The 20,187-nt window shown below is 33.0% G+C and overlaps 3 protein-coding genes across 3 annotated transcripts; 1 reads left to right on the forward strand and 2 right to left on the reverse strand.

The window, feature by feature from the left end:
• Positions 1-1,569: 1,569 nt before the first annotated feature.
• On the reverse strand, positions 1,570-9,478 carry LOC114173862 (SIN-like family protein). The gene is made up of 13 exons (XM_028058513.2): positions 8,882-9,478; positions 8,723-8,791; positions 8,535-8,642; positions 8,049-8,126; positions 7,254-7,418; positions 6,659-6,706; positions 5,801-5,907; positions 5,649-5,717; positions 5,327-5,375; positions 3,740-4,374; positions 2,537-2,734; positions 2,297-2,417; positions 1,570-1,941 (listed from the first exon to the last, which is right to left on the reverse strand). The coding sequence occupies exons 1-13, from the start codon at positions 9,287-9,289 to the stop codon at positions 1,870-1,872; spliced, it is 2,127 nt and encodes a 708-aa protein (XP_027914314.2). The 5' UTR covers positions 9,290-9,478; the 3' UTR covers positions 1,570-1,869.
• Positions 9,479-10,629: 1,151 nt separating this feature from the next.
• On the reverse strand, positions 10,630-14,144 carry LOC114173610 (heat stress transcription factor A-1b-like). The gene is made up of 3 exons (XM_028058098.2): positions 13,788-14,144; positions 11,252-12,471; positions 10,630-10,888 (listed from the first exon to the last, which is right to left on the reverse strand). The coding sequence occupies exons 1-2, from the start codon at positions 14,004-14,006 to the stop codon at positions 11,281-11,283; spliced, it is 1,410 nt and encodes a 469-aa protein (XP_027913899.2). The 5' UTR covers positions 14,007-14,144; the 3' UTR covers positions 10,630-10,888; positions 11,252-11,280.
• A 1,066-nt stretch (positions 14,145-15,210) lies between these two features.
• On the forward strand, positions 15,211-18,799 carry LOC114173496 (Protein kinase superfamily protein). The gene is made up of 12 exons (XM_028057945.2): positions 15,211-15,564; positions 15,702-15,800; positions 16,135-16,192; positions 16,279-16,359; positions 16,477-16,548; positions 16,640-16,878; positions 16,972-17,043; positions 17,400-17,513; positions 17,599-17,680; positions 17,786-17,832; positions 18,295-18,376; positions 18,560-18,799. The coding sequence occupies exons 1-12, from the start codon at positions 15,341-15,343 to the stop codon at positions 18,641-18,643; spliced, it is 1,254 nt and encodes a 417-aa protein (XP_027913746.2). The 5' UTR covers positions 15,211-15,340; the 3' UTR covers positions 18,644-18,799.
• The last annotated feature ends 1,388 nt before the right edge of the window (positions 18,800-20,187 follow it).

A 20,187-nucleotide genomic window follows, 5' to 3' on the forward strand; every position in this document is an offset into this window, starting at 1 on the left:
TTTTTTTTTTTTATAAAACTATTAGTGTTCTGGTCAATTTATCAGTCAAATTATATATGCGTCAATATTGGATTTTTTCTAACGAATTTAGTAAAATCCATATGATTTTTTTGAGAAAATATAGCTTCTTTTATAAAAATAATTACCCTTTTAAAAAAATATTATATTTAACTTAATGAATTAGTTGAACAAATGCATATTCACCTGCTCCATTTTCATTTTTTTAAAATATTTTTTTACAAGTTTTATTATGTTTTAAAATGAGTGATTGCATAAGTTCATCTATATAATTGTGATAGTTAATAAATGTTAAAAAGATTTTTTTTTATGTATTTTATTTACGACAAAAACTTCGTTTTTCATAGGTTTGAGACGAATAACGCGTATCAATAATAATTCATATAAACGTACATTAAGCTATTCATGTGTATATGTTTGCGAATTCATGTGTAGTATTTATATATTTACTTAATAAGTAATATTTTTGCCTGTGTGTTTTACTTATAATATTTGTTGAATTTTCACTTTTAAGAGACATTTTAATTAGTGGTCATTTTTCTTTCTTAAAAAATCTACCATTTTCATCAATAAATATTTAGTTTCCAGTTTGAAGTTACATTTGTGAATATAAAATTATTTGTTACTATTAGTTTAATTTAATGTAATTTGTTTACATGAAAGTATTCTCAGAGACTAAATTTCCTTTTATTAATATCAACTGTTTCCCTATTCTATGCGCATTGAAATAAATAAATCAAAATATTGACAGTAAAGAGAAAATAACAACGATACAATATTTATAAATATATATTCTGCGATTTTGGATCGTTTGAACATCTTTCATTTTAAATTTTTTTCATATCTTTAAGGACTTTGAATTTAAGAATTTATTTTTATTAGTATCATTCACTTTTCCAAGAAAGCAATCAATAATTTGTTGTGTTGGATCTATTGTTTGTTATGATCTTCCTTATATTTTCATTTTACTTATTCATTTTGGTTTGTTTAAAACCCAATGATTATATATCTACTGGATTTTTTTTAATCCATATTTATTTTTCATTTTTTTAAAAATAAATCATTTTTAAATTAAAATAATTAATTCATCAATATCATCTTTTAAATGATCATTTCTTTAAAATTAACCATTTTTTTAAATAATCATTTAAAATTAAAAATTTACTTATAAAATGAATAAAAACTATCTACAATAAAATTAAAAAAATGATTTATATTTAATTTTATAATAATAATAATAATTTTATTATTGTAAAAGAATTACAAGTAACTCCCGTGTTTTCACTGGTTAATTATAATAACTAGCTAATTATAATAATTACTAACAAATGCGTTACATAATTTCAACAAGGCAATTATGGTATTCAAGGGAGTTTTGCCACCACGTAAAATATAAGTTTCCATGGCTGTACCATCTAGTAAAGTTCTAATAGAAAAACTATTTTTCAATGTTATAATTGTGACTAAAAAAAACCTAACATGTACCGTATTATAATTATGATGATTTACAATTTAAAGGGATGAATATCACTTCAATATAATTTAAAGGAATTTGGGTTAACGATAACCTTAGATAATCTCAAGTGAAACCAGCAGCGTGTATAAATTCATCTAGTCTAGAAACAGAAAAAAAATAATCATAAATAGGTGAAGGTAAAATCTTCGGGCATTCCTATCTTTCTTTCATCCAATTTCTTATCCTTTTCTTTTTGGTTAAAATAACTATTTTATCTCCCTATCTAAAGCTAAAAAGGTGGAAAATTTGCACATTTGAGAATAATGACTATTACCAATAAGCTCTGCAAAGCAAATGATTACGAGTTCCATTCGTGTGGACGAACAAAAACCCAATCATTGGTTACTTCCATCACCGTTTCTCAAGACCCAAACAGAACCTTTTGAAACGCATAACTCACTCATCACCTGGAATTGTTTCAAAACAAGACAAACAAAAGTTAGGATAATAAGCAGGGAAAATATCATCAAGCTTAAGAATGAATTTGCAACTTTTATTTGTGCTACCTCCATGTTAATAAGATCACTATCTACTTTTAAATTAATATGGCTACACTACACAGGTGACATTCATTCTCTTTTATCTTATTATCTATAGCTATTGATCAAAGTCTCAAGATAGATTGTGCAAAGTTTTCTGTCGTTGTGTCGTCGTCCACCTCGTTTACTTGCATCATATCCATGCCCGGTCCTCCATGATTTTTTGTAAACTACAAATAAATAAGTAGCATACCATAGCCAACTCATGAAAAAAAAAATTTACCTTGTTATATTCGTTGTTAGGGACCTCTCTTCCAAGTTTTCTCCTTGCAGCTTCAATTATCTCAGCCTTCCTGAGCTTGGCATTGGGTCCACTTCCACGAAGCATATCAATTACAACATCTCTGCACAGACAGAAGCAGTCCTTAGCATTATCTAACAAATGGAATATGCTAATTTTCAGACCTCCCATGGAATGAAAACAATTTTCCTTTTGGGGGTGAGGCGAGGAAGAGAAAAAAACCTGAACGGATCATCTTGTGATGATTTCAACACATAATGTCCATGGATTTCAGATGCAACTTCGTTTATGACTGCCATTAACTCACTATGTGGACCGTCAAGACTGTGAGCTGCATCCACGGCAATTTTAGAATCTCCCTTTGAAAGCATAGCTTTGGAAACTGCCATTTCGCGCAATCCTTGGCATATCACTTTGAAACTGCCAATATAAATAGAAACAGTATAAGACAACTGTTAAACAAGATAAAAATATAGAACTTCTGTTGAGCCAAATTCTCTTCGATGGAATGTCAACTGGAGGAGAATTCCCCCTCATACAATTACCATCACCATGACACTAAGAGTGACAAACTGGTCAGAAAGATGCATATCACTGAGGTTAATTTTCAAGGACTGGCATCAGCGGCATTACAACCTATCCCTATTTAAACCTGACTTAATCCAAATAACCAATTGCCATGAAGAATTTTGTTTGAGGGAAACCACCACAGACATTTAGCTGAAAAAAAAAAGTTATTTATAAAACAACTTGCCCAGGAACCATAACCACCTCATTTCTGTAACACATACAAATTTTATCTCTCTTCAGATCACCCACCTATGTGTACAAGTCCCTCAATATCACTCCAAACAAACCACTCAAAACAAAAATTCCAATCAGCAAGACATTGGAATAAGATAGAAAACATTCTTTTATTTGTTTTTGCAAAAGAATATTAGCTCAAATGATTTCTTCTACTCACTGACTGACACTTTTAAGATAATTCCAGCCATAAGCACCACAGCCACAGAAATACAGCACAGTTTTATGGGGATTTACACTCCCTCCTGTACAAAATAGTATCAAAATTCTTGATGCCACATGGGACCTAGTTACATGCTCAAGGAGTGTCGTGAGCACAGCTTGTGATCTTGGTGTCTTTGCATACTATATCAAGAAAAGCATATAATCCAGAACACGGGGATACAACATTTTAAAAATATGCATAATACAACATAAGACGTTAACAAAAAACACAAATCTTATATAACAAAAGGGAAAAGTGATTTCTTCATTTACAAAAAAAATAAAAATAGAGCCCGTGTGTGGAAAGTGGAATGAAGTTAACTACAACTATCGTGCTTCCAAATATTATCACATCAATAACTTGAACATGGGAAATCACCAAAGCAAAACGATAGATGTCTGTCTCTATAACCGTACCTGCAAACTTTGTTAGTCTGAAAAAGCTTCTTGAGGGCAATCGGTAGAGCATGTCGGGTTTCATTTGACATGGTCATTTTCCCCGTAGACACTCCAGCCAGACTCGTTGTCCCTTGATCAGAACTTACTGTTTTAAGAGCCTCATTGTTTACACCTTGGTTTGCTACAGCACTTTTACCAATTTTACGTTTTCCAGCATTTGAAACAAGACCAGGTAAATGTTGTTCCAAACCTTTGAAAAGTCTTTCCTGTTTCTCAACAATATCTGGATAGAGTTTTTTGAATGACTCGTCAGGACGCTCTTTGAATTTCCAATAAGGTTTTGGTTCTCCAGCAGATTTATCAAGATTGGCTGTTTCCAAGCCAAATTGCTTAAGGAATTCCTTCACGTGAGTAGTAAGTTCACCTCGAACATTCAAATCAGAAGACTGAACTTTCAAATTCTTGCTAAACATTAGTAAGACATAATCTCTGGCCAAAGATTCCGCGCCACCATTAGGATATAGCAACGAACTTTTTGCAGTCCATAGTCCCCACAACAACAGCGCATGTTGCTGCAGGAATTTTAGAATTTCCTCCTCGGAGTATTCAGGTGCAAAGTGTTTTATAGCACTGAAACGCTGTGGTGGATATGTCTATCATAAAGAGTTGTGTTAGGCAAGTTATAAAATGTAGCACAGCAAAACATGATTCACAAATAGAAGATTACAGCAGTATTTGATCTTTGTAGCATATCCCACCTCAAAGGAAAATGCCATGTGGTGATGGCTGTTTATACTACTTAGTTCAGTAGAGACCATAGTTGAGATAATTAGACCAGATGGGCCAGTTCAACTACGAGTCACTTAATACAATATAAGTTAGGTCCCATCCCTTTAACTGGTGATCAGGAAGCCAGTCGGTAAATAATGAAATTGGGCACTGACTGGCAAGAACTAGCTGATTCAATTCACAAACAGATTAAAATCCCCTACCTATAATATTCATGACGTCCTTTGAACCCATTGTCAATTTTGATATGTATTATACAAAATCTAACTACAAATTTGACTATATTTAGGTTAATATTTAACTCATAATTTTTTATTTTGTAAGACTATGCAGTCGATTGATGTTAATTAAAATTTTTGCTTGAATTTATTACTTATGGATATGTATAAATATTCAATTATCACTATTTCAACTACAGTTAAATCAATAAACTGAATAATTGCTTTAATTCGTTCTATAGCCAATCTAATTTTAAAGACATTAGCTGATGTGTGCGCCACCACCCAAATAAGCAAGTTCATTAACAATTAATTAAGACCAGTGTTAAATACAAACACTTTTCATACTGAAAGCAGAACTTCAGTGCTTGCAATCTTATCAATGAGCAATTTGGTGCACATGTCCAGGTTATTTGCTATTAATATATCCACTAATAACAGTTAACACACCTAAAACACCAGTAGTGAATTGGGAATACAGAATATCTTCTTTAAAAAAAGAATGTAGTCAACTATGAACAGGTATAGGAAGTAAGAGGAAGAATTTTGTTAGATCTCAATGCCCCTATCTCAATCAAAAACAAATAATGTTACAAACCTCAAGCATCTTCTTAAGTCGCTCTTCCACGGGTAATGATAGTAGATCCCTAAATTTGCATACACACAATAGTCAGAACTATAAGCCAATTGCAATAGAATAAACCAATAAAGATAAACAATATAGAATTATAAGAGCAAGAAACATAATATCAAGAAGTCAACAGAAACAACAGAAAGTATATAACAATAAATATCAGAAAAGGACAGACTTGCAGATACAGAAGGGAAAAGAGTGAGTCCTACATACAGCTAATGGAAAACCTTTACTCAAAAGGAAGGGGCAAAAGTTAAATAAATTCGACAATCAAGGAAGACAGCACCTTTTTGAAGGACCCTTTGATAAATTGTTGCTAGTCCCTCCAGGACACAGTGCGGTAACATAATCAAACCTGAATCAAAGATTTACAAACTTCATATATTTAGTAATTCACATATCACATAAGATTGCCAAAAGAACAATAGGACATCTTACGCTTTCATTGTGAAGTCTATTGGAGAACTTTCTTGTGCCATCATTTGCTCCAAATATCTGGACGAGATATCACTCTTGCAGCCATGGTACTTAAGAGGAAGCCAGCTCTTCACACGATGTAGAAAAAAAAAACACTGATTAGAACAGGAACTTAAAATAAACAAAATGTTATGAGACAAAATCACCTTTAAGAAATTCTTTTGACAGAAAATGAAAATATATGGAACTAATTCATAATTAATTTAAGAGAAGAGCATATTATTTATCAATGTATAACAAGTTACAGTTTGTTCCATGAAAAAAACACAAAAACAACCATCGTCCTAATCCTGCATCCATTCTTCATGATCATAACCATAAACATTTATTAGTGGAAATGAAACTAAATATATGAATTTCATATTATAAAAATATATTATCCTCTAGGACTAATGACCCTATTTCCTTAATGTCCCTTAGGATTTGTCATCATATAATAAGAGAAAAAGGTTATTGAACAATAAAGAGTGCATGTCAACTTATTAGTGGAAACTACATTAAACGAACTGTAAGACACTACAAGGTGACCCACAGACAGACCCAAAAGGGCAACCAGCAGAAAGCAGCCAAAAGTAATGATTTTCTGACAATGAGAAGAGGGTTCACTAGACAAGGAATGGTAGCATAAAGAGGCGGCTTTCCCAGCAACAAGACTACTTCGTCTGGCACAAAACTTCCACATGGAGACAACAGACAGGGCAAGTCTGAGGAGCAATGGATTTATACTGAAACTCAACTTTGCAGAGGCAGGGCAGATGCACAGCAGAGACCAAAAAACATCATATGCAAATCACACAGTGGCATTAACTACTATAATACCTCATCATCCTCATTCTTTTGCTCAATAGATGGTTCAGTTGGCTTATTCTGCAACAAAGAAGAAAAATATATGAGCAAGAAGGAAATTAGCTAACAAGCCTTAACCAAATACAAGCACCAGAAAAATAAAAATTGCAAGATGGATTGATACTGCTACAAGACAGCTTGTGAACTTAACGTACAAGATAACAAAATCTGTGTCTAACTTCAAGCATAGTTGGCACAAATAGAAGCAAAGTGCTAGTTGCTAAATATTAATTTAGCAATTTATGAACAACAAAGCCAATGATCTTGTAAGTATGCGGCAGCAACCAAACATTTGTAACTTTCTTATTTTTGGGCGGACATACATGCCTGTTGTGGATTTTTTAATCCTACATTTACTTGAGATCCAGATTCGTATAAAGAAACAAAAACTTTGACCCAACTTAAATTAAACCACCTAATCATCTAAAAAAGTGCATGGAAAAATAATTCAAGATTGTCAATGCCAATGTATGAAAACTATAATTCCTGCACCTTGCTCTTGTGAAGTCAAATTTAAACTGACATAATAAAATAACTATGATGCATGAATGAAAGAAATACACGGTACCTGCTTCTTTGATGTAGCAACAGGCTTTTCTTCATTTGAGCCCTCAGTTTTGACGGTAGCATTTGCCCCAGCAGAGGTGACGTTCTTCCTTTTTGAACCACCAGAATTCAGATGCTGTAATTTTGGGCGAAGCTGCACAACTGCATGAATTGGATGCAGGTGTAACTGTAACGAAGAAAAAGGTAGGCAAATTTACATTTCTTTTCTAAAATAACAATCAACTTGAATATCACATAGGAAAAATTGATAAAACCATCATGCTCTCAGAAAAGATAACGCGTCTGAACTATGTAATATTTTAACATGCTAAATATAACCATCTGCAAGTAAATGTTAAGCATATCAATTTTGCCGAGTGAATCATGCATGATTCTAACCTGATAAGTCTTTACAAGATTATGTTCAATTATTTTTCTTTTAAGGTAGTAATCCAAGGTTTCCCATTTATGGAAAGGGAGGAGCCAAATTTATTTGAAGACACGCTTTATACCTTGTTCCCCCGTTTTCACTCTTGATTGAAGCATACCTTAAAAAGTATGCCAAGCTGCATTAGCTTTTCAATGAACTTTATCATTAACAAAAAAAATTAATTAATTGTTATTCAAGACCTGAGTAAGACATGTCTTATCTTATACCAATAACAAATTCATCTAGAGGAGTATTTTTGGCGGATACAGTCATCCTAATTCATCAGAAGTATTAAGTGTTCAATACATAGGACAATAATATCCCAAGTTGCAATGGCAAACATAATACAACGTTCAAGTCATAAAATAGAATGGGGTAAATAATTACCTTATCTCCCATAAGAAGCCCAGCAGCAGTTGCAGCTCGTCCACCTGCACGAGGTGGCTTCCAGGAAGTTGCATAAGTCTGAAGAGAATTAAAACAATTCAATCATACTTACAACGCACACAATATAATGCTTTTCCAGTACACGTAACAAGTACAAAAAAAAGTACTCAATTGTAAGCATCAACTTCAAATATTCTTGTACAAACAAAAAGGTTTACCATACCACGGAATAAAAAAGTAGAAATAAAGAATACATCAACACCAATCAAGCATTATAGCGCTAGTTGAAACCAGCTGCATGGATTAAAGTTCAAACAATGTATTGGGGTCATTGCTAATTTTAGAGCCAAGAAGCCCTGGAAACTTCGTCATCACCAAACATCTTGGTTATTTTACTTTACTTACTGCGGTTTGTAAGACAAAATAGAAATGCAAAAATGCTGTACAGCTCATCATAGAGATAATCACAGTGATAAAGAAGTAAACCTGCTTCGTGACGTTGTATTTATTGGCAAACTCTCTGTCAATATTACTTGACTCCATTTCAATGGGTAAATCAAGTTCCACTTCTGAACTCTCAGGTTTCAACCTTACCTACACAATAATAATTAGAAGGAAAATTAACATGATTCATATCCCATTTTCCTCCAGAAAAAACTATTCAACAAACATACCTCTTCGCATCTGTCCTCTATGTCGTAAGGTCGCCAACTAGGTCTCAAGGGATACTGAAAAACGTACAACTAAAAAGCAACAAGGAAAAATTACTCTGAAATTGTGAAAAAAAAAACTGCCGAATCGAACAAGCAAAATGGCGTTAGCGAAACGCGAACCTGAGTCTCGGCGTCAATAGAAGGTGTGAAGAAAACGTCAATTTCCCGTACAACTGTATCTTCGGGAGTATCTTCGTCCATGGGATCATCTCGTCCTGTTTCTGCTTCGTCCTCGGGTTCAGATTTCGGTTCCGTTTCCATTTGGACATCGGTGTTGAGTTCGGGCTTTATATGACTTGGTGACACTGTTTCTACGCCATCTTCGTTCTTTTTTACAGTCGCAACGAATTCTTGAGGCTCTGGTTTGGAGATGGATGGTTCGGGTTGGGGTTGGGGTTGGGGTTGAGGTTCAGTTTTGGGGCCAGGTTCCGCTTTTGGTTTAGGTTTGAGCTTTGATGATTTTGGCGCGAACTTGGAGACTCGAGAAGTGGCCTTCACCGGCGCTTCTTCTAAGTCGTCGAAGTCCATAGCGCGGAGTGCTTAGTTGCTTTACGGCGGACGCGACCGGTTACGGCGGGTCGGATCGCCGAGGGACGCGGCGGGTGGTGGAGAAACGGTTGTGGCAGTGGTAGTGACAGTGCCCTTAGCCTTCTGATATGCGTAAGCAATTTTTAGCGATACTGAAATTTAATTTTGTTAACCTAGGAAGGGAAACTGATATTTCAGAAAAAAAATTATTCACCTAAATCTTCCCCTTTTATCTCGGAGAGGTTTTTTAATCAATACGGAGAAATATCATATGTTACATCATATGATCAAAACTAATTTCTGATTACATTTTCTGCATTGTAATAATAACAGAAATAATATTTGATTCCTTGGAAAAAAAAATATCAATAGTTAAAACTTAACCATATTAATATTAATGTTTTAATTAGATTGTCTAAAATTTCACTTGAAATTATAAACTCGTACTAGAATAAATATTACTGTTTTTAAAAGATACAATAGTTAAAATAAAAAGTATAGATTAAAAATATTAATTTATTTTGAACTCAATGATAACTTTTATATAGTGATAATATATATATATATATATATATATATTATAATATATGTTCATAATGAGATATTTTTATTCGGTGAATATAAATAGTTTCCTTGTTTTTAATGTATAAATATTCTATCTTTCAGCTGTGGAAAAATTATTACATTTAAATGTAGGTTAAGGTTATCGTCTAATTTTTGTAATAATTTTTAATATATAAATATTTAAAAATATATTTAATAGAACATCATTTTAAAGATAATGATATTTGAGTTTATTTTATTTTTAAACAAAATTATGTCCCTTCATTTTGTTACTTTGTTAAAATAACAAATTTATTAAATTTAATTACTCTTTTCTTTTTTGTTTCTTTTTTAGTCCAGAAATCCCACACAATGCAAGTTTGGTTCTCTAATTTTATTTAGACAATCTAGAACTGATTTTTGAAAATTTAATTACGTATATTAATTACATTAACAAAACAAATCATTCCTATTAACAAATTCAATTTTAATAAAAATATCCTTGATCTCTTTCTAAAAATTTAACAAAAAAAAAATCAAATTACAATTTTTCAAAAAATTAAACCAATTTATTATAAATATTAACATAATGATTGAAAATTTTATTTTTCAGAGAGACAAATATTTGTTTTGTTCTCCTTACAATTATTAATACTAATGAATACACATCTACCGATAAATATTTTTGCTCTATTACCGGTAGAAGTACATGTGTCTAATTTTTTTCTTATGATAATAAAGCATAAAATTAGTTATTATAGCAAGAGTTAATAAAAGTATTGGACTGTTCCGAAGGGTATTGGAAAGCAGCAGCAAGCTAGTATTGGAAACTAGTGGCACAATTGCCAAAATTCAAAATACATGGTATATATATAGATAGATAAATATGAAGTTTCGTAACTTCGTGTTTTTAAGCCCCTAATCACAATCAAAGCACACGACATTTCAGGCAGATAAAAGAAAAAGCACTGATCAAGTTGTTGGATGATATCTGTCAGCTTTCTTTATGTATATATGTAAGATGACTTTGTCTGCTCAGCAGCAAAGGACCTAAACCTGTGTAGGAATCATGAACAGAAAACCGTTGGAAACTAAAACATTTTCATCTCATTTTCCCCAAACCAACCATTTTAACTCAGACATACAAATGCATGCATATGTTAAGAACAAAGAAAGATCGCATATAATTGCCATGTCGATACAATTAGGTTATATATATGTATCAAGGGAGAAATGAAAGTAATTCCCGCTCCAACTTTGTTGTAAGTTGTACCAAAATATGGATATGGAAGTACATGTGAAGTAATTTTCTCTCTTTGGTTACACAGCAATTACACTTGTTTTAGTTGGGGGAACTACAAGAACCAGTATGCTTATAATGATGTATATAAGTGAGATGCTCCAGTCTAAAAATTTTACCTTCAGTTGCAAGAAACATATCTACACAATTAGGACTTTGATGCAAGAAGTCCCATCTGTTTAGTAAGATTGTCAACATGCTGCATCTTATCAACATTTTTCTTCTCATTTTCCCTTTCCAAAGGCAAACCCTGTTCTTCAGTCAGACCACATCCTAGAGAGCTAAATTTAATTTCCTCTGCGTCTCCTGTAAGTGGGCTTGGCCTGAAAAACAACTCCCAGAACTCATCATCGATATCAGGGAGTTGAGAAATTCCATCTGCATCGGCTGAAGAATAACCAGCTTCTACAGTGTGCGCTCCATCCAAAACAGATGACACGTCTATCTCCGCCATGCTCCTACTACCAGCCTCCACACCATTCAGATTATGATTCACTAAACTGCTTTCAGTTTCCACCCCTTGACTCTGACAAAAGCCCAACACAGCAGGTGAAGATTGCACCTCGGATATACTGGGCATACAATTGACAGGAAACTGGGAGTCTACTTCCATACTTGTTAGTTCAGAAACAGGAGGAACGGTAGAAAGGGTCACATTAGAAACCTGAGTGGATGAACTGCTGCTATCTGATGCAATGGCAGAAGGAATATCGTCAATGAGAAAAACATCAGGGTTCTTAATTGACGATTGTGTTGTTGTAGAATTGTTTATCTGCAGTATCTGGCGAAATAATGATTTTGCAGCATTGTTTATGGAACTCTGGTACTTGACTATGTGTCCATCAAGACCACTATGGAGACTATTGGTGGCTAAATTATCCTTTTCCTGACTGTGGAGCCTCCTCTTTTTATTAGCCCCAGTGATATGTTTGTTACTTTCATTCTGCTGCTGTACAAATTGAGCTAAGAAGCCAGGGCTGTGCATGGCCTTTGCTAGGAATGACATCATTTGCTGCTGCCGCTGCTCCATTGACTGCACGCGTTGCCCAACATTTTGCATTTGGTTATCAGTCACTTGCTGTTTCTGTCTCAACCTAACTAGTTCCTGCATAAGAACATTCTTATCCCTTTTCAGTATTTCCACCTCTTCCTCAAGCCCAAATTTCCCCACCTCGACACATGCTCTAACAGCTGATTTTTGCACTTGAGATGGTTGTTGTTGACTACCATTTACATGGGCAGATTTACGCCTACTGATACTTTTTAGAAGTTGTTTTTCCCCTCTTAGAAACCCTTCATTTGCAAATTCCCATTGATCTGGATCAACCTTCCTAAAACCCTGTTTGTCAATAAAAATGAAATCATTGAATAATTTAGACTAGGAGAAGAAAATATGGGTAAACTGTACAAGTAATCCAGCTTAATTAAAATTACACGTAATACTAATAATAACTTGTGAAGGGGAGATGGCATGTGAAACAATATTCTCGATGAGTGTGTGAGATACAAGTAAATTTTCTTAGATAACGGTAGAATAAATTGTGATAATTAATTAAATTCGTTGGAGTGTGCAAAACCAAGAACCTATATTTGACATAAACTATGTCTTTATTACATCATTGCAATATATTTCTACAGCACATAACCAAAGGTTGTCTTTAATCACAAGTTTCTAAATTATGTTCTGTAATCCCTTTTTAATCAACCTACTCTAAAGCTACCTCAGTCACAATTATATTTTTTGTACACTGGTAGCACCAGCTAATGTACGCATCTTTTTTCCAATCTTTGAATCGGACCATGTCATTGTTCAAGTGTATTAATAACAAATCTTAAGATGATATGCACTCTCATAAATTGCGCAGCAAAACAGGAAGGCCTATAACTATTAATTACATAATTGTTCCTAGTATAACCAAGTATCATAAGATTTTCAACTTAAGCAGCCAGTCTTACAACCAAACACCAAGCAGGGGCAATTTCAATCATGGTACAACAAGCCAAAATTATTCGTGCAATATCTTCAATCAAGGGAAAATTGTATTTAATCGCAATTTACACTTGCAGTTTTCTCATGATTTACAGGATTTAACTTCTAGACGACGAAAACCTAATTCAGAAACAGGGGGGAAGAAAGAAAGAAAGCAAGGAAAACGAACTGACTGCATCTTTAATCAAGGGTCATCAAACTCGGTTTCCTCATACACAAATTGGCATATGTTAACCTATAACAAGACACACAAAAAAAAAGTAAAAGAAAAATTGAGTTCACTTTGCTAACTTACTATGCAAACCCAGATCTAACCAAAATTTTGCCAAGCTAAGCCAAATTTACTAAAGTCGAGCATACCCAATGAAGGTGTAATACTGACCTGCAAATTCGAGATTCATAGCAATCAATGAGACGCCACAGTATTGAAAGATAGAACGTGCTACATCAAATGAAATAAAACAGCAAGATAGGGTTTCCCATAAAGCACAAATATAAAACCCAACAGAAAACAACAAAACCCTTCACATCCATCGAGCCCACAACAACAAGAAACCACGATCCCTCTGACCCCGAACAGAAAAACAAAATAAAAGATCAAATTAGCAATAAAACTAAGAACAATAGTAAAAGAATAATCGGAGAAAAAGTGATGCGATGCCCACATAAGTATTCAACTGCCTGACGAAGCTGGAGAAGTTGTTATGCTTAAAATGTTTGGGCAAGATGTCTGTGGCGAACTGGGGAACGTTCCAGACAACAAAGGTGTTGTTGTTTTCGCCCCACGACACGACGGAATCGGTGGTGGGGTCGTCGACCATGTCGTAGGTTTTGCTCAGAAACGGTGCCACACAAACACTGCTGTTCCACGATGCTCCCTCCATACCAGATCAACACTGATTCCTGGCTAAACCAAATTTTAGGTTTTGCTTTTATTGCACACACAGCAAGAAGAGGAAGAAGATAAACGGAAGGTATCAGGCACTCGAAACAACTCTCACTCCTTTCACTTCAATGTCTCTCTTCTTGTGCATATATTTATTTGATTAAGTTGTTATTTTTATTTTTTATTTTTTTCTTTTTCTTATTTTCTTACCTTTTTTTCATTTTACTCCTGACTTTTTTAAATACAAGAAATATTATCATTTACATTTATGGCTTTCACTGTATTAATTTTGTACAGTGAAGGGGAAAAGGATGAAATTCTTGTGAGAATGGGTTATTTTCAAAATAATAAATAATTGTTGTTTAAGAATATCGGTGGAGGAGATTGTGAGTTTTTTTTTTCTTATTTAAAAATAAAGAAAACGTGTTAGGATAAAATTAGAGTTTTTTAATTGATTTTTTTACTTATTTTCATAATACTTTTCTCTTAGTTTTCAAAACAAAGAAAAATAAATGTTTTATGTTTTTAATTTAAATTTTACTTCCTAAATAAAAAATTATTATCATTCATTTTTTTTTAAATTTAGTTAAAATTTCAATTACTAATAAAAGTTTCGGTCATGGAACAAAGTAGTTTTTTATAAGTCTTCAAAATAAATATTTATTTATTTTTTAATTATAAATTTATTAATATACGAGTACGTGGGTTATTTTTGTCAGTTTAACGTTAATTTTTTTAGTTCAGCATACATTTTATATTTATTTTGTGGTTAAAGTTCATATGCAATTTTGCTTAAAAAGGTTATGTGGAATCAAATTATATATATATATATATATAGAAGCATGTTGGAATTCTATTTCTTAATAACTCTATAATTAATTTGTAGTACAGCATTAAATATATCAATAATTACTAAATTATTAATACAATTAACTTTTAACATATAAAACAATTAAATTCTTATATAGATGAATGGACAATACAATTGTAAATGACTAAACTTTTAATATAATATCACGAATATATCATAACACAACATAACAATATCATTGTTATAATGTATAAAATACATACCTTATACATACGTACTCCAACCCAAACTAAAATGCATGTTTAAAAGAAACCCAAACAACCTAAATTAAATACATGTTTAAAAGAGACAAAAATTTATACATATATATATATTATTGTAATTATTTTGGATACTTTCACAATCTCACCGTTTGAGTTTATTGACGGCAAACTGAACTCTCTCTTATCCATTTGGCGCTACATTCTTCTTCTTCTTCCTCTTCATTCACATTCACAAGCACACAGAAAAGAAAGGGAGACATGGTTGTGGTGGTTCCTCTTGATTGCTTCTCTTTCCATCATTGTCTTCGCAATCACACGACCCAGTTGTCCCTTTCTTCCAGATCCACCACCTCCACCGCCACCACCTCCACTCTCCACTTCCATTATCCCATAATTCAAGCAAAGTTGCCTTTTTTCACCAACTCCGACTCCTTCCAAGTGGGTCGACCCATTGGCACCTATGGCTTCATCAACATCACCAGGTACCTACTTCTTCACAACCATTCCAATGAAAACAAAAGATGCAATCAGTTTTTTTTTTTTTTCCATAAAGTTAACATTTTTAATTATGCACAGCCTAATATTTACAAGCTTATTCAAAAGTAACGTTTTTACCCAGCTACTCTGCCTTTCCCTCTGGGCCTGGCACTGACTATTCACTCAAGGACTTGGGAGGATTGAAAACTCAAGATGTTGGAGAAGGCGATGTCAAAATCAGGTAGGTAATGTCAAAAATCAACTTGATTCCATGGCTTTCTTTTTCCTTGCACTCACACATTCTACAAGATGAAACTGTGTCATGAAATTGAATCACTCATTTTATTTGGGTAAATCATAGTTAAAAGATTCATTCTTGATCTCAACTCAACTGGTTTATTTGAGTAAATCATAGTTAAAAGATTCATTCTTGATCTCAACTCAACTGGTTGATCTTCATCCTATCGTTACAAATGCTTTTACTGTGTGGATGTGTGAAAAAGGGGATTGCACTGAGTCCAGTTTGGATACTATAATGATAATACACACTCATGGCAGTTCTGGTTGTGTTGCAGGCTTTATGAAGGGAGAGTTTCTCGGGGTCCACTTACTGGAACTCCGGTTACTTTTAAGGTAGTAAGTAGTATCATAGTATCATAGTCTACCTCTTCACTTGTTCGTGCTAATGTCGTAGAAACTCTTAACAAATGGCAATGAAGGTTTATCCTGGAAGGCGAGCTGGGGGAGTTGTGGCTGATGCACTCGCTGCAAATGAGTTGAATACACACTTGTTTCTTCAGGTGAGGGAATTGGATTCGTGGATTAGTTTCTACTTAACTTAATCTTTGATATCAATTCATAGCTCTTTTCTCTCTTTTCTGTTAATCCTTCTTCCTGGTTTATACTTTTTCTTGCAGAGCAGTTCTAAAGGTATTGCTCAGCATCTTGCGCTGCTTGTAGGTGGGTTTGAAACAACCACCGGAGAGCAGGTTTGTTCTGTGAAGTTAACATAATTTTTTTAACTTCACATGCAGTGGCTCTAATTCTGCTAACCATGATGAGAGTAATATGTTGATCCAGTGGCTTGCATTTCGTGATGATGGGAAATATAGCGTGGCAGACTATGCAAAAATTGTAAGCGAGAGGTTATCGAAAAGCCGAGAAGTTTCATCCTGGAATCCTTTTGAGCAAGGAGTAACAATCAAAAGGAGACAAAGTTTTATTATAAAGCTGCTCCAAGGTGTCATGAAGGGTGTAGCTTACTTGCATGACCATGATAGATTGCACCAAAGTCTAGGACCATTTTCTGTGGTTCTCAAGTAAGGAATTTGTCAAGCATTTACTTGGTTCAAGATGTTTCGTTCGGCTTATACCTTTCACCCTAACTTCAAGTGTTTTTTACATGTTTGCAGCACAATTTCAGAAAAAGAAGGTTCGTATTTGATTCCTAGACTCCGGGATCTAGCCTTTTCTGTTAATGTCAGGTAAGGTAATGGTTTGTCGAGTTCTTGTGTCTTGAATTTACCTTCTGTTAATACATTGATATGTCATGAAAAAAATGTTGTATTTTCTTCCTTTTTTTTTTGTTATTTAAATGCTACTATCATTCAAGCAAACTTTGATTTTGTGTGACTGTAATGTGTTGCACTGCTTATTAGTAATAATTTGTATAATTTGTATGACTTTTCTTTCTTTTTGGGATATGTTGCATCTATTGTGTATTTTGTATATCTGAATTTCATAGTCCAATCTATGATGTTTGGTTTCACCGAGGCTACTGCTTAATTTGTTGCTGTTTTTGCTATATGCTAACATTCTACATATACTTACATCACTACAGGTACAAGGAACTAGATGATTCAGGACAGCTTTCAGAGGGGCTTTGGAGACGAGCATCAGGTGCTGGTGCATTCACACAAATGGAGAAAAGAGCTTTTGGAATAGCTGATGACATGTAACTGTCAGAACTTGGGTCAATGCAGAACTTTGTTTCAACATATTTTTCAGGTTACCTATTTCTTTTATGAGTTCCAATGCAGATATGAAGCTGGTCTTCTTTTCGCATACTTGGCTTTTGTTCCATTTTGTGAGGCTGGTGTAATGGATAGCCTATCCTTGCAAGTAAGCTATGCTGCAATAATAAGACTTTTCTTTTGTAGCTCATAGTTCTTTTTTGTCAAAGTCTTCTTAATATCTTCACTGGTTTTTGTTGGTCATGAAATTTAGAGGCTTTTGGAGAACACCTTCCAACTTGATCTTGAAGCCACACGAGAGTATGCTATCTTCCTAGTTTAACTTATGGTTTAACTGTGCACAGATAGTTAGAGTAGACATATGGTGCAGTGTTGTTTTATAATCTTAATATTGACATAGAAAGACTTTGTGGGTGTTTGGAGATTTAGAAAACTAGTTTATGATAGTACTACATGATGGAGACAATTGTGTAAGTCCATATCTAACAAGTCCATATCTACATGATTCCAAAACTAATTATGATTGTGTTCATGGGATGAACAAATAGTTCATACAGTTATGGCTCATCTAAAATATCAGTCACTACCATAACTGTAGTTTCTTGAGGAAAGGAGAATGCAAAGGAAAAAAAAACACCAACTTTTAGATGATTTTTTTTACAACCAACACTTGTGAGTCTGTAGTAAACTGTTCTGAAAGTTTGTATTTGTGTCTCATTAGGCCATTGCTTCTGTCTCACTTTTTTATTCCTCATTTGGCAGATATTGTCTAGCTGATGAAAGATTGGTAAATGCTGTTGAGTTCCTTGATCTTGGAGATGGTGCTGGTTGGGAGTTACTTCAGGTATTTTTGTCTGTTAGTATGGATAAGGAAGATGTTTTCTCATATAAGTGAGTGCAAATCTCATCTAATGTGAGGTTGAATTAAGTTTAAAGTTCACTTAATATTTTTTATGGAAAAAATAAAATAGAAACTAGTTTAAATACATCTTGAATTGAAGTTGATGCTGTTTATCTTGAATTTCAGACAATGCTTAATGCTGACTTTCGAAAAAGACCAACTGCTGAAGCTGTTCTGAATCATCGGTTTATGACAGGAGCAGTCCTTTGAATACATATGACTTATATGTGTTTATCAGTTTTCTGTTTCTATAAATAATAATGCTCTTTAGAATAGGAGTGTTAATTAAAATGTATTGGTCAATAAATAGACCTTAAATGTATATATTTCAGTCTTTCTATTAATTTTTTTACCTTTTTTTCTTCATATTCTTTCATTTTCTTTATCCTCTCATTTTCAATCATATTCACAAAACTAGAACTGTCAAAATGGGTTGGAATCCACGAGTCAACCCTGCTCATCACGGGTTCGGGGTCGGGTTGGGTTGGAATTATTTTACAAATTTCAATATAGGTTATTTTTTACCCAGCTCATCCGGGTTGAACCCGTGATGAGCCAATGGCTCACCAACCCGCAGATAAAAGGGTACAGAAGAGTTTTTTATTAAGTTGGGTTTTACATTTGGATCATGTTAGGTTTTTTTAGCCAACACATAAATAATTTGTATTTTGTTTATTTTGGTTTGTATTTGGATTGTATTAAAGTTTACTTAGATTTTAATTAGAATTATAATTTAGTTTTGACTGAAAAAAAATAAAAAAATAATTTTTTTTTAATTAAGCGAACTTGTAAGTGAACTCGTTTAACATGTTAACCCGTGGTGGGTCGGGTCGGGTTCGAATTTTGTTGGCTCATTAAAAAGTGAGTCAGGTTGAGTTGGTTCACTAAATCATCAACTTGTGGTGGGTTGAGCTAGATCGGAGTCGGATTACCCGTTTTGACAGCTCAATACAAAATATATGTCAATTAAACTGTCAATAAATTAGTTAACAATTTAGTTTTGTAATGGAATTTTGAAGACATCAAACATAGTTATTTCATTTTAGGTCAGTAGCAAGATAATATTAGTATTAGTTAAATTAGTAATACATGTACTAAAAATGTTAACAAGATTGAAATATTTTATTGTGTTTTAGTTTAAAAAGTTGTTTTTTAATTTAAGAGATTGCGATGTTATTTTTAAAACTTTGAAAATTAAATTAAATTCTTACAAAGTTTTAGTAACCAAAAGTACATGATTGAAGTAATATGAACTTCAAGCAAGCATCACAGGAAAAAATTTATAAAATAATTATAACATATAATTTAGTCAATATCAATATCTCTTGCGATTAAAATAAGTAGGGTATAGAAATCATATAACTTTAGAATGTATCATTTATAGCCTTTTATTTTATATGGATTCAATTAATCATTCTCTGGGGGTTGATTTGGGCATCACAATGATTTAAATCATAATAAATTAATTTATATTGTATGAAATATGCAGCATTGTACAAAAAAAGAACTATATATATATATATATATATATATATATTATCATATGCATTTATATTGTATTATTAATTGAAATATTAAAATTACTATTATTAATATTATTATTATATTCATATATTCTTAAAAAGAGTTTTAAAACTTATATATTTTTTATATTTAAATTATATATGTATTTTGATTAAATAATATATTAAATAAATTCTTAAACTCAAATAAATTATGTGAGGAGATGGAATATGATGTTTGTCATATACTTA

The sequence above is a fragment of the Vigna unguiculata genome, chromosome 2, assembly GCF_037176805.1.
Source record: "Vigna unguiculata cultivar grain cowpea cultivar isolate G323 ecotype 2 chromosome 2, ASM3717680v1, whole genome shotgun sequence".
In the NCBI taxonomy this organism is placed as follows: domain Eukaryota; kingdom Viridiplantae; phylum Streptophyta; class Magnoliopsida; order Fabales; family Fabaceae; genus Vigna; species Vigna unguiculata.